Here is a 13,972-nt window from a genome sequence, read left to right on the forward strand (position 1 = left end):
GAAAAAAGAGGGTAAATGAATTTTGGTCATCAATGTTAAATATGCTCTATTTCATCATAATCTTAAAAAAACATAAAAAATAAAATAAAAGGAGAATATAATATTCTCCTATGTTTAATTTTATGACATTAAAAGGTATGTGATGACCAATGAAAAAAGAGAAAAACAACAGTAATTATATTAAAGAAAGAGAGAGAATAAAAGTCAATACATTCGGAAGAAAAATAATGATTTTGAAAAGAGATAGTGAGATTTGAATTGTCATTTCTTCTTTTTCCAGAGAGGAGTATTTTTGATATAGAAAAAGGAGTAAATGGCTATTATGTGCTCGGAAGTCGTGTAAAGTTGTTTTAATGCTCTCAAAAGTTATTTAAAATTACTTTAATACCTCTTATTGTGATGAGTTGTGATGAATAGATTTATCCTATATAAAAGACCCTTTATAAGTCTTCAACTTGACCAAAAAAAAAAAAAAGTCTTCAACTGGGAAAATGTTTTTTAATTAGGTGGATGACTCTTTTATTACGGTAAAGAATTAAAAAAGAAATGTCTGTTATGAAATATATTATGGATGTCTCCACCATCTTAATGGTTCCTCCATTTTTCTCCGCCATATTAATGGTTCCTCCATTTTCCTCCACCATCTTAATAGTTCCTCAATTTTCTCATATATTAAATGCATATGTAGCACTATAAATAGAGGCATAAATTTTCATATGAAATACACTTGTAACACATTTTGGAAGAATAGTAAAAATCTCTCTTCTTTTGTCATTCTATTTCTATGGTTTTCATCCTTTAATATTGTGACTCTTTTAGCTTCATTCTATAACACGTTATCAGCACGAGACTCTACCTTGAGCAAATATTTTGAAACGATCAAAGCGCATTGGTTTAAAGATTCGTAGAGCGGTGAGAGTACCATTCTCAAACCAATTTCCAGGTAAGTAATTATGATCGAATTTGAATCTGTGTCTTTAAGCTGAATGAATGAATGATATATCAAAACAGGTGGAATATATATCATCACCCATTAGTTGATGGTGATAATCTCTGTGTTACTTATTTTGTTGATTCTAGTGGTGTTAACAATAAGTAGATCTCAGTGGTATTGAAAGAAAAGGTATTGATACCTTGGAAATATTAATAAGCTACAGACGTAGAATTCTTGGATATTACTCCTCGTTTGATGTTCATTGAAAATTTTGTTGCCATAATCTCCATAGTTGTTGGACATTAATTTTATGGTTCTTTGGTTGCCTTTGAGTATCAGCAGAATTCGTCACTTTCAAAGGTAATTTTTGTTATCCATTTAGTATTACCTTGTTAAGTTTATGATCACCAGAAGGGATAATATTTTCTATGCATTACTATGGCTACAATTGAAGATGTGTTAGAGAAAAGTTTCTACATCATATATATGCTTCGATTTACTCCTGAAGTAGCAATATTTTGAAAGAAGCTCTAACCTATTACGGTTTGATATACTTAAGGCACATTCAAATGATTGTGTTCTATTCCTGAAGAATGAGAACTTTTGATAAAAGCTAAAAATACAAATTCATTCCTTGAAGTGAATGTGATAATATTTAGTAAAGCTTATCAATACAGACGTGCTCTTGGTTGTGAAGAAATCACGACTCAACTCTAGAAGAGGTAGAATAATTGAGAAGAAATATTTCAAATATTCTATGCTTTACTCCCGAAGTAGTAAACTCATAAATCTGCTCCCGAAGTAGCAAAACTTTGAACTCTACTCCGAATGTTGTAACCTCTGAGCTCTACTCCCCAAGTAGTAGAATTCTGAAATTTACTCTTGAAGTAGTAAATAACTTCGAGATCTACTCCTGAAGTAGTAAGACGTTTTACTCTCGAAGTAGTAAACATTTAAACTTTACTCCCGAAGTGGTAAAACTTTAAACTTTACTCATGAAGCAGAAAGAATCGATAAAATATTTGCGAAATATTCTGAAGCAATATCTTCTTGTGCTTGAGGAAAATAACGAGTTATTGATAAATGTCGTATAGCAAGCACATTTGAATAATCAGGATTCATTTCCCGAAGTGAATGAAGAAATACCACAACCTATCTCTTAGAGAGATAAAATACAAGGAATATACATTTTATTTGTGTGGTATGAAATTAAGGCATTGCAACACGTACCTGTCGTATATAGAAACATCTTGAATAATTTTATTAAAGTATCACTTTAAAGAAAAAGGAAGCAGAGTAAAGTGCTTTCTACTATAACCACATTGATAAATTATGGTTAGTTGTTATTGATTTCCTTGAAGGAAATAAACATTGGTGTATCCCTTTCCTGAAGGGTGTGATTACTATGTGGTTGCTGCTTTGATACAAAATATTCAGATGTTAATGGCTAGTCTCCTTGAAGGAGATATTTGAAATACTGAAGTTAGAACTTAATGTTTACTTTTCGTAATTTACAATTTATAATGTCCATTTAATTACTGTTTCTTTCATGACACCAGCAGTGTCTAACAAAAATTTTCCCATGATACTAGCAGTATCTACGCAATATTTGGTGATACAAAAATCAAGGACTCCAGAAGAGATAATTATTTGTTTACGAGTATCATGACACCAACAGTGTTCAAATAATATCTGATTATGAAAAATAAATTAATGTCTCTTAAAGAGGTTATACATGATTGCACCATTTATCCCAGATCGTAATTGTTATAAATCCTAGTAAACCTGAAGTTTACTAGCAATAAAATTGGTTATCACATTGGGACTACAAATGATTGAAAAATTGAATATTTTTAAGTTACTACGGGTAAGGAATATGTATATGAAACGTTACCCGAGTATGATGGATCACATGTCACAATAAACCAGAAGTTTATGACATAAAATCTCATGCAATATTAAACCAGAAGTTTACTAAAATAAATAGCACTCGTCATGGTAAACTTAAGTTTTACGGATATAGATAATTTTATTAGTTGGAAATACCATTTTGGTTGTCATGATTTAAATCTGATGTGCTAATTGAGTATTAAAACATATTGAAGAACTAGAAGATTCTTCAAAAATTTGTTTGTGTTGCTTGTTCTCATGATAAGTTGATTACACCAGCTAATGTTGGGACTGAATCCCCAAAAATTCTGAAAAATATAAAAGGTGAATGTGGACCCCTTCACCTGCAATGTGATGTCTTAAATAGATGCATCTATGAGACGGTCACATGTATGTTTATTGTCAACTGACAGTTTGACATTTACGAAGTTGCTTGCTCAAAATGATTGAGTTGGAAGCACAATTTTCAGAATACGTAATCAAGACAATCATCTTGATAATGCTGGTTTATATCTAAGTTGGTTTGGCATTAGACGCTTCCAAAATACAGCTAAACCATTGCTTATGAGAACAGAGTTTCAGATGTTGGTCTGAGATATGATATATTGCATACAACAACATTTTTATGCTTCAGATCAATAAATTTTGATAAATTCTCCCCTCATATTTGGTTCAGGGTCAGGAACTAGATATTTCCATCTTTTAGCATTTGATGTACGGTACATAATTAATGGATATACCATGATGCACACAGATTGATTTTCCCAAAGAAAATGGGGACATATGTCACTAAAATAAGGGGGAGAGAATAAACAGCTAAGAAATATGTTGTGAATTATCATCAGTATGATCCTCAGATAATTCAAGTAAAATGCTGGAAGCATTTGCTGACCCAACTATTTCATATTTCATCTGCAAAATGCTCCTAATGTCCCTGAAGGACAGAGTTTACAACATGCATGGAGCATGGTAAACCAATCGGTTCTAAATATAATAATCCTTGAAAAAGGGAGGAGCAAATGATCATAATAGAATTACGAAATTTGCCAATGGTGGTGCACGTTAAGCAGGATAGCTAACATACACCAAAAGCTACAATGGCACGAGGGAGGAAAAAGAATCCACCACCACCACCGCCGCCGGATCCCACCCCGCCGAGAGAACCCACACCCACACCAGTGAGAGATAAAAGCGGTCGCACTGTTACGCCTGAATCGGGAGTCCCTCAAGCCCTAACCCCTATTCACTTCGGGCAATGGATGGTGGGCAGAGGCAGCGCCCCTACTGTGCTACAAAGACCAAAACCAACGATGATAGGACAACCACAAGGTACCCCGCTGAGCAGTCCTGTCAGAGTGGAAACTCAACCAGATCCAAAAGTGACGACCCACCCACAGGTGACTCAAGCCCCAGAGCAAAAAGAAGAGACTGAGACAGTGCGCAAATTGACATTTTCAGCTGGTTCAAGTGCGATTAAGAATACAGATAAAGAACGAGAGAGGATAAAACCCCCATCTCTAGTTGAGATTGTGAAAGGGAACCGCTCATTACACCAAGGTAAGAAGCTTGACTACTTTCCGCCTACTATTAAGGATGGAATTAAAGTAGTGAAACTTAATCCAACTGGAATTGAGGAACAAAAGGAAAAATGGCAAGAGGCACTGGTGGGATTTGTAGTGGGGGGGGGGGGGAACCCTACGTTCAAGGAGATGTTGAGGTTTGTGTATGGAGTCTGGCTATTTTATCTATCTATTCGAAAGTACATAGGACAAGGAAGCTGTGTTGGAGGCAGGACCGTATACATTCAATAGTCGACCCCTGATTGTTAAGCAGTGGGAGGAGGACTTCGAAATTACAGAAGAGTCATCTAAGCTGCTCCCCATTTGGGTAACTTTCCCTAGTCTACCCATACAATATTGGGATATAGAAAACCTTGGAAGAATTGCTAGTTGTCTGGGGAAACCTTTATGCACAGATAAACTAACAGCTCGAGGGGAGAGAGTGTCATATGCTAGAATGCTTATCGAAATGGACACATCCCAACCTTTCCCTGACTCTATCCTAATTGAAACTCCAACAGGGAAAGTTCGAAACCAGAAAATTAACTATGATTGGTTGCCAAAATATTGTCAAGAATGTTTGCAAATAGATCATCATATGGTTACATGTAAGGAAAATCCTGTGAATCTAGAAAAACCAGCAGTGGAGCAAAGGAAGAAGAAGCGACAGAGATTCAGGCAGGAATGAAGATCAAGCTATGATGACAATGTCCTTCCGCAAAATAGAGTACCAGTAGCTCCTCAGGCCAGTGGTGCTTCTGATACCAATAATTCACACGATGATAAGGCTGAAGGAAATATCCAGAGAACTCAACTAAAAGGGAAAACAAAAGAGGTCCATACTTCTCCATCCAAGGCAAAGAATATGGATGTTGCGGAATTAGAGCAATTCTGTCACCAAAATAAGAATGCGGGCCTAAAAATCGCTGAAGGAAGAGAGGGTGATAGAGGGTAGGGAAGGGTGGTCACACACAACCCCCCATGATTTTTTGCTCATGGAATATCCGAGGGCTGAACAAGCCCTTCAAGCAGAAGGAATTGAAAACCTTTCTGCGTAAAAACAAAGTAGATTTAATAGGGTGTTTGGAAACAAAGGTTCAGGAGAGAAATGCAACTAAGATTAAGAAGCAAATGGGTATGGAATGGGAGATATTCACAGACTATCCAGCAGTCCCAAATGGCAGAATATGGGTTTGTTGGAAGCACCAAAAAATTAGAGTTAGAGTTCTATACTCTGATTCCCAGTTAGTACACTGTATTGTAGAGGACAGAGACTCCTACTTCAAATGCACCATGACATTTGTTTGTGGGCTTAACACTGAGGTCGAGAGGAAGGCACTATGGCACCAGCTAAGGAGTCTAAATACTAGTATAAATGACCCTTGGGTGATCCTTGGGGACTTCAACACAATGCTATCTGTGGGGGATAGAATAAATGCAGCACCAGTGCATCCGACTGAACTAATTGATTTTCAAGACTGTGTGGAAGATATTGGAGTGGGACAACTAACTAGAAGGGGTTGTCACTACTCATGGTGTAACAAGAGGGATGCGGGGTGTTACACCTCGGAAAATTTTCCGTTCATGCACAGTGAATTGACTGACGAAGGGCATGATGCATATAATGTTTTGATAAGTAAGAAATAATATTTAATGATTCTAAATGAGATTTCAAAGACATTGGAGGTAGGAGACGAAAGTTGTTAAGGAAAGCAAGGTATATGTTGTGTATCGGGAAAGAATTTCGAGTATCGAATTAATGATGGATTAATGAAATTTTGGAGAAGAGTTATAATGTCCCTTATATTGGTAATGAAGTGTTAAGTAAGTGTCAAGAAGGACCCATAAGCCAAATATGGGCATAAGCCATCCCAAAAGGGCGATTTAAGGGAACATTTCGGATGATCTGATTTGGAGGGGCCAAAATGATATCATAAAGTTGGAATTTGGGAAAAACACCACAGGATGACAGTTGTAGACAATTCAAAGATCTTTCTAACCATAGGTCGTGGGCCCTGACAGCCTATCGGGATCAAAAGTTATGGCCATTTTACGACAGACAGCTAGGCGCATGTCAACCGCAAAGTGTGCCAGTGAGAGCTGTTTGGCTGGCACGTTTTGCGACCCAACATGCGGCTTGCAAGCATGCTTTGCGTCTCACAAAGCGTGCCGCATGTTGTGTCAGTCGAGAATCTTCTGGACAATTATATATAGACCCAATTTCGTTTTTAACTCATTTTTTCACTATTTTTGGTCCTAAAACCCTCTAGAACCCTCTCAACATTTCATCCACAAGAAAAATCAAAGGGGACCAAGATTAACAACATCAAATTCATGAACCCAAGTGTGTGAAACTCAAGTAGGATTCATCTTCTTCAAGAAAATTCTAAGGAAGGTGAAGAAGGGTTTTGGTGATAAAGGGAGGATTCAACTCTAAGCTTGTTCCACCATCATCTAAGGTATGTTTCATGGTTTTATTGTGCTATTTAAGGTATTGTAAAGCTAAGATGCTTGGATTGTAGAAAAACATGGAAAATGAGTTTTGGAAGGATGAGTAGTGTCACTATTGAATGGTAGTTGAATGAAACCATGAATGTTGATATGTTGTGATCATGAGTATGCTATAAATGATGTTTAGACCATGAAATGAGTGTGATGTATGAGAAAAATGTGACGATAAGCTAAAACCACTAAATGTGGAGAAATTGGAGGAAATTGGTGGATTTTGCTAAATATATATAAATGATGGTTGTTGGTTTCTATATTATGATTATGGTTGCGAATGTTTGGGAGCTGAAATAGAATATGGGAAAAGTAGTAGAAACAAAGGAAATGCTGCCCAATTTTCCCTAAAAATAGTAGTCCGTTCTTATAATTGCTTAGCTAACGACGGCATGAATTCTCTTGAAGGTATACATGAGTGCATCATAGGGGAAGCAAGCAAGCGATAAGAATAGTAAATGTCAAAGGTATGTGAGGATAGTCCCTTTCTTTTTATGGCATGAATCCGATGGTATGATTCTCCTTTCTCTACATGAATTCTCTATATATACCACAGAAAATCAAGAGTCTATGATCATGAATAGTTATATGAGATAAGAGATATGTTATGAGTACAATGATGATAAGCTTGAGTCTAAAGACTCTAGAGTTCATGTTATGACGTTCCTATAATGTTAATGATGTCGTGTATACTCACCTTATGTATTGTCCCTTCAAGGTGAGGCAGAACACTATTAAGTTACAGATGTCTGTTATGGCATACACTCACCTTATACACTACATCCTTCATGGTGAGGCAGGATACGTATAGATGCCCATAATGAAGTCGGAGGATCACGACCCTACGTCACCCCGACAAAGTATAGTTGTCCTTGAGTTCTTATGCATGTATTATGATGCGCATATTATGATGATGATATTACACCGCTCCTATATGGACGGGCAGACATACACACCACTATAGTGGGCAGCTTACCCCGGACGCGGGAGGCCTGGACGCAGGCTATGATTATCACACTGATCCGATATGGATGGGCAGCTTATAAATTATCATACCGTACCTATATGGACGGGCAGCTTATACATTATTGCCTACATGAGATGATGATGATTATGAGTAAGTTAGCATGTGTTATTTCTTCTATAAGTTACAGTCATATACAATTGCTCCGTATCGATGCTTCATTTATCTCATTGACGTATTTTCATTGTTATGCCTTACATACTCAGTACAATATTCGTACTGACGTCCATTTTCTTTGGACGTTGTGTTCATGCCCACAGGTAGTCAGGGAGACGGCACAGACCTATAGGAGCTATCAGAAGATTTTCAGGAGCACTCCATTTGTCCGGAGGTGCTAATCGGGTTTATACTTTTGTGTATATATATATATATATATGTATTTTGGGAACGACGGGGTCTCGTACCGTCCGTATGTCTAGTACTCTAGTAGAGGCTCGTAGATGCGCAGTGTGGGTTATATGGTCTCACGAAGTTGCTATTATGGATATATGTGTATATATATTGTTTTGATAGCCGAAAGGCCAATGTATACGAAAGTGTGTATGCTTCAAATAAAAGATGATTTTCCTATGATTTGAATATAATTTGATTAAAGAGCGTAAATGAGTATAATGAGTAATAGAACGAGCGGTGCTCGGTGGTTAGCCCCGGGTACCCGTCGCGGCCCCTAGTCGGGTCGTGACAAAAGTGATATCAGAGCAGTTCAGTCCTAGGAAGTGTCTACGAGCCGTGTCTAGTAGAGTCTTGTTTATTGTGTGTTGCGCGCCACATCTATAAACAGGAGGCTACAGGGCATTTAGTATGGTTACTCTTCTTTCATCTCTAAGATCGTGCGATAGAGCTAAGCCATAGGAAATGAGATTCCTTATACTAATCCCTGATTGCAGCAGAAGAATAGTAGTGATAGAAGAAAGTGACTGATAACAATGAAAGCTACGGAGGTAAGCCCCTTCGTTGAGGTTACGTTATCGAATTATGTAATGCTATGATGATGAATTGATTGTCAGAAAGTAAGTCAGTGTTCATATGATAGAGAAATTGATTAAATGTGGCTCTTGATGATAAGTTCAGCTATAAGTTGAGAACACAGCAAATTGAATGAATCAGAATAAATGTAAGCGATGATACGAAAGTCATATGTCGAATAAAGTAAGAATATTGAGATATGATTGAAATATAAAGCTGAAGGATGAAAAAAAGAAAGTAAATGGGAAGAGGTTACAGGGCAGATTGCTATAGGATCAGGTGCATCTCAGAGTGCGGTATATGAGGTAAGTTTCGACATACCGCTGCTTTTACTTGAAAGTGGAAGCCCTGTGTGGCTGAGATATGCCGTATATTTACATATATATTGGCCCTGTGAGGCATTTTTGGTATTTGCTGCGTGCAGGTTTTGGGATAGTAAGAAATATAGAGGAAACTCTGCCAAAATTTTTCTAGAATCCAAAGGAGATAAGAAATAAGCTTGTAATATGTCCTAACAAGAAAAGATGATGTGCAAAAGAGTAATGGCAAAATGAGATTAAGCTAGAAGTATCGTTAATGACTACAAGAATTGAGCTAGATACTATTGAATTGATAGTAATGGCAGTTATAAGAGCGACATTGATACGGTAAAGAGAAATGCTAGAGTGAACAAGGGAGATTAGTAGCACTAAAACATGACATGGATGAGAAAGTGTAACTCTAATAGAGTGCGATATTGGAGTAGCGATTGGATATATAAGCACGAGTAAAATATGATAAGTTTATTAGCAAAATAAAGTAGCAGCATCACGAAGATAGAGATACGAATATGAGGGGTTATAATGAATATGAATACATTGGTGAGATAACTTATGTGGTAAGTAACGTATAGGGAGGAAATGACTAAAGACGTGACATGTTCTATATGAATAAAGAGTGAATGCAAGTGTGAAACCAACAAGCGAGCCCTGGAGCAATAGATGAGAAAGTTTATAAGACCTTGTTAAAGGAAAGTCCAGTATAGAGGTTCTTCAATGACAAGAGATGATAGAAAGCAATGACAAAAAGGGAAGCCAACTTGAAAAAGAAATTAGAGAAAAGTGATATGGCAAAGTCGTAGTAGTTTGTGATTGGTATAATCAAGAGTAAAAGAGCATGGGACATAAGGGATATATGAATTAAATATTTGAAGGTGAGGTAACTGATTTGAGAATGGTACAAGGAAAATCCTAAAAGGGGGGAAGCGAGTAAAGGTAATATAAGTGTAGAGATTGAAGTAATGGACTCTAAGATGTGACAGATATGGACTCTAAAACAAAGAGTGAGAGTTGTGCAGAAATAAGTCTAATGATGGGTAAATGAATATGATTACGAATACAAATACGGATGTGGATACTTGCATATGTATAGAAATGTATGTACATGAATCACGCAAGAACGATTATGCGACTTGCAAGGAATAAGGGGTAAGCAAGAATAGTGTGGTCATGACACTCCGAGTAAAAACAAATATGGCGAAAATTCATAGAATTCCGAATAGTTTAACATTCGAGGACGAATGTTCCCAAGGGGGGAAGATTGTTACACCTCGGAAAATTTTCCGTTCATGCACAGTGAATTGACGGACGAAGGGCATGATGCATTTAATGTTTTGATAAGTAAGAAATAATATTTAATGATTCTAAATGAGATTTCAAAGACATTGGAGGTAGGAGACGAAAGTTGTTAAGGAAAGCAAGGTATATGTTGTGTATCGGGAAAGAATTTCGAGTATCGAATTAATGATGGATTAATGAAATTTTGGAGAAGAGTTATAATGTCCCTTATATTGGTAATGAAGTGTTAAGTATGTGTTAAGAAGGACCCATAAGCCAAATATGGGCATAAGCCATCCCAAAAGGGCGATTTAAGGGAACATTTCGGATGATCTGATTTGGAGGGGCCAAAACAATATTATAAAGTTGGAATTTGGGAAAAACACCACAGGATGAAAGTTGTAGACAATTAAAAGATCTTTCTAACCATAGGTCGTGGGCCCTCACATCCTATTGGGATCAAAAGTTATGGCCATTTTACGACGGACAGCTTGGCGCACCTTGCGGCACAACATCCGGCTCCGCAAGTTAGACATGCGGCTCGCAAGTTAAACATGCGGCTCGCAAGTTCGACATGCGGTTCCGCATGTCAATCGAAAAGTGTGCCAGTGAGAGCTGTTTGGCTGGCACGTTTTGCGACCCAACATGCGGCTCGCAGGCATGCTTTGCGTCTCGCAAAGCGTGCCGCATGTTGTGTCAGTCCAGAATCTTCTGGATAATTATATATAGACCCAATTTCGTTTTTAACTCATTTTTGGTCCTAAAACCCTCTAGAACCCTCTCAACATTTCATCCACAAGAAAAATCAAAGGGGACCAAGATTAACAACATCAAATTCATGAACCCAAGTGTGTGAAACTCAAGTAGGATTCATCTTCTTCAAGAAAATTCTAAGGAAGGTGAAGAAGGGTTTTGGTGATAAAGGGAGGATTCAACTCTAAGCTTGTTCCACCATCATCTAAGGTATGTTTCATGGTTTTATTGTGCTATTTAAGGTATTGTAAAGCTAAGATGCTTGGATTGTAGAAAAACATGGAAAATGAGTTTTGGAAGGATGAGTAGTGTCACTATTGAATGGTAGTTGAATGAAACCATGAATGTTGATATGTTGTGATCATGAGTATGCTATAAATGATGTTTAGACCATGAAATGAGTGTGATGTATGAGAAAAATGTGACGATAAGCTAAAACCACTAAATGTGGAGAAATTGGAGGAAATTGGTGGATTTTGCTAAATATATATAAATGATGGTTGTTGGTTTCTATATTATGATTATGGTTGAGAATGTTTGGGAGCTGAAATAGAATATGGGAAAAGTAGTAGAAACAAAGGAAATGCTGCCCAATTTTCCCTAAAAATAGTAGTCCGTTCTTATAATTGCTTAGCTAACGACGACATGAATTCTCTTGAAGGTATACATGAGTGCATCATAGGGGAAGCAAGCAAGCGATAAGAATAGTAAATGTCAAAGGTATGTGAGGATAGTCCCTTTCTTTTTATGGCATGAATCCGATGGTATGATTCTCCTTTCTCTACATGAATTCTCTATATATACCACAGAAAATCAAGAGTCTATGATCATGAATAGTTATATGAGATAAGAGATATGTTATGAGTACAATGATGATAAGCTTGAGTCTAAAGACTCTAGAGTTCATGTTATGACGTTCCTATAATGCTAATGATGTCGTGTATACTCACCTTATGTATTGTCCCTTCAAGGTGAGGCAGAACACTATTAAGTTACAGATGTCTGTTATGGCATACACTCACCTTATAAACTACATCCTTCATGGTGAGGCAGGATACGTATAGATGCCCATAATGAAGTCGGAGGATCACGACCCTACGTCACCCCGACAAAGTATAGTTGTCCTTGAGTTCTTATGCATGTATTATGAGGAGCATATTATGATGATGATATTACACCGCTCCTATATGGACGGGCAGACATACACACCACTATAGTGGGCAGCTTACCCCGGACGCGGGAGGCCTGGACGCAGGCTATGATTATCACACCGATCCGATATGGACGGGCAGCTTATAAATTATCACACCGTACCTATATGGACGGGCAGCTTATACATTATTGCATACATGAGATGATGATGATTATGAGTAAGTTAGCATGTGTTATTTCTTCTATAAGTTACAGTCATATACAATTGCTCCGTATCGATGCTTCATTCATCTCATTGACGTATTTTCTGCATACTCAGTACAATATTCGTACTGACGTCCATTTTCTTTGGACGCTGTGTTCATGCCCACAGGTAGTCAGGGAGACGGCACAGACCTATAGGAGCTATCAGAAGATTTTCAGGAGCACTCCATTAGTCCGGAGATGCTAATCGGGTTTATACTTTTGTGTATATATATATATGTATATGTATTTTGGGCACGACGGGGTCTCGTACCGTCCGTATGTCTAGTACTCTAGTAGAGGCTCGTTGATGCGCAGTGTGGGTTATATGGTCTCACGAAGTTGCTATTATGGATATATGTGTATATATATTGTTTTGATAGCCGAAAGGCCAATGTATACGAAAGTGTGTATGCTTCAAATAAAAAATGATTTTCCTATGATTTGAATATAATTTGATTAAAGAGCGTAAATGAGTATAATGAGTAATAGAACGAGCGGTGCTCGGTGGTTAGCCCCGGGTACCCGTCGCGGCCCCTAGTCGTGTCGTGACACGGGGTGTAGGATTTATAGCTTAATTGACTGGATATTTTGCAATCCCCACTGGTTCACGCAATATAGTGATCTCACGGCACTATATCATATACCAGAGTGTTCGGACCATTCCCCAATTTTGGTAAACACTGAGGTTAGTAGGCAGAACTTAAAGAGGTCATTCAGGCTGTACAATGTGCTGTTGCAAAATCAGCAGTTCAAGCAGATTGCAGAGACCACATGGCAACAACATATACCGGGGTATGCAATGTATAGAGTATGGCAAAAGCTAAAACTAATAGCACAGAGGGCAAGGCCAATGAGTCGAGCAATGAATGGGCTGGATACAAAACTAGAGGAGCTGCGACGCCAGGTAGAGCATATACAGAACCAGCTCAGCACAGACCTTTACAACACTCAACTCATAAATGAAGAAAAGGAGGTTATAGTACAACTAGAAAAATGGTCTAATATCCATGAAAAGGTAGTCAGACAAAAATCGAGGGCAACATGGATAACATATGGGAACTCCAATACAAAGTTCTTCCATGCATCCCTCAAAGCCAGACAAGCTAGAAATAAAGTTGCAGCAATTAGCAATGATCAAGGAGAAACATTTACTGCCGCAGCACAAACACAGAGTGAATTTCTGAGTTTTTTCACTAACCTTCTAGGAACAAGACAAGCAGAACTTCCTAGCATCAATGTGGACATAGCAAGGGATGGCCCTTGCCTCACACATGAGCACGGAAGGGAGCTTGTTCAGGAAGTTACAAGAGAGGAAATTCTAGTGGCTCTCAAGGACCTGCCCCTAGACTAA

At 37.7% G+C, this 13,972-nt stretch overlaps 1 protein-coding gene across 1 annotated transcript; it reads left to right on the plus strand.

Annotated features, from left to right (window-relative positions):
* Window positions 1–5,514: 5,514 nt before the first annotated feature.
* On the plus strand, window positions 5,515–13,972 carry LOC132619470 (uncharacterized). Its single transcript, XM_060334370.1, has 2 exons — window positions 5,515–5,939; window positions 13,240–13,972. The coding sequence occupies exons 1-2, from the start codon at window positions 5,515–5,517 to the stop codon at window positions 13,970–13,972; spliced, it is 1,158 nt and encodes a 385-aa protein (XP_060190353.1).

Source organism: Lycium barbarum, chromosome 11, assembly GCF_019175385.1.
Source record: "Lycium barbarum isolate Lr01 chromosome 11, ASM1917538v2, whole genome shotgun sequence".
In the NCBI taxonomy this organism is placed as follows: domain Eukaryota; kingdom Viridiplantae; phylum Streptophyta; class Magnoliopsida; order Solanales; family Solanaceae; genus Lycium; species Lycium barbarum.

Excerpts from the sequence above, each read along its gene's own strand:
- LOC132619470 (XM_060334370.1), top strand. The coding sequence starts at position 5,515 with ATGGGTATGGAATGGGAGATATTCACAGACTATCCAGCAGTCCCAAAT. Across the intron at positions 5,940-13,239 it reads TGTAACAAGAGGGATGCGGG|TGATCTCACGGCACTATATC; the intron begins GTGTTACACCTC and ends CACGCAATATAG.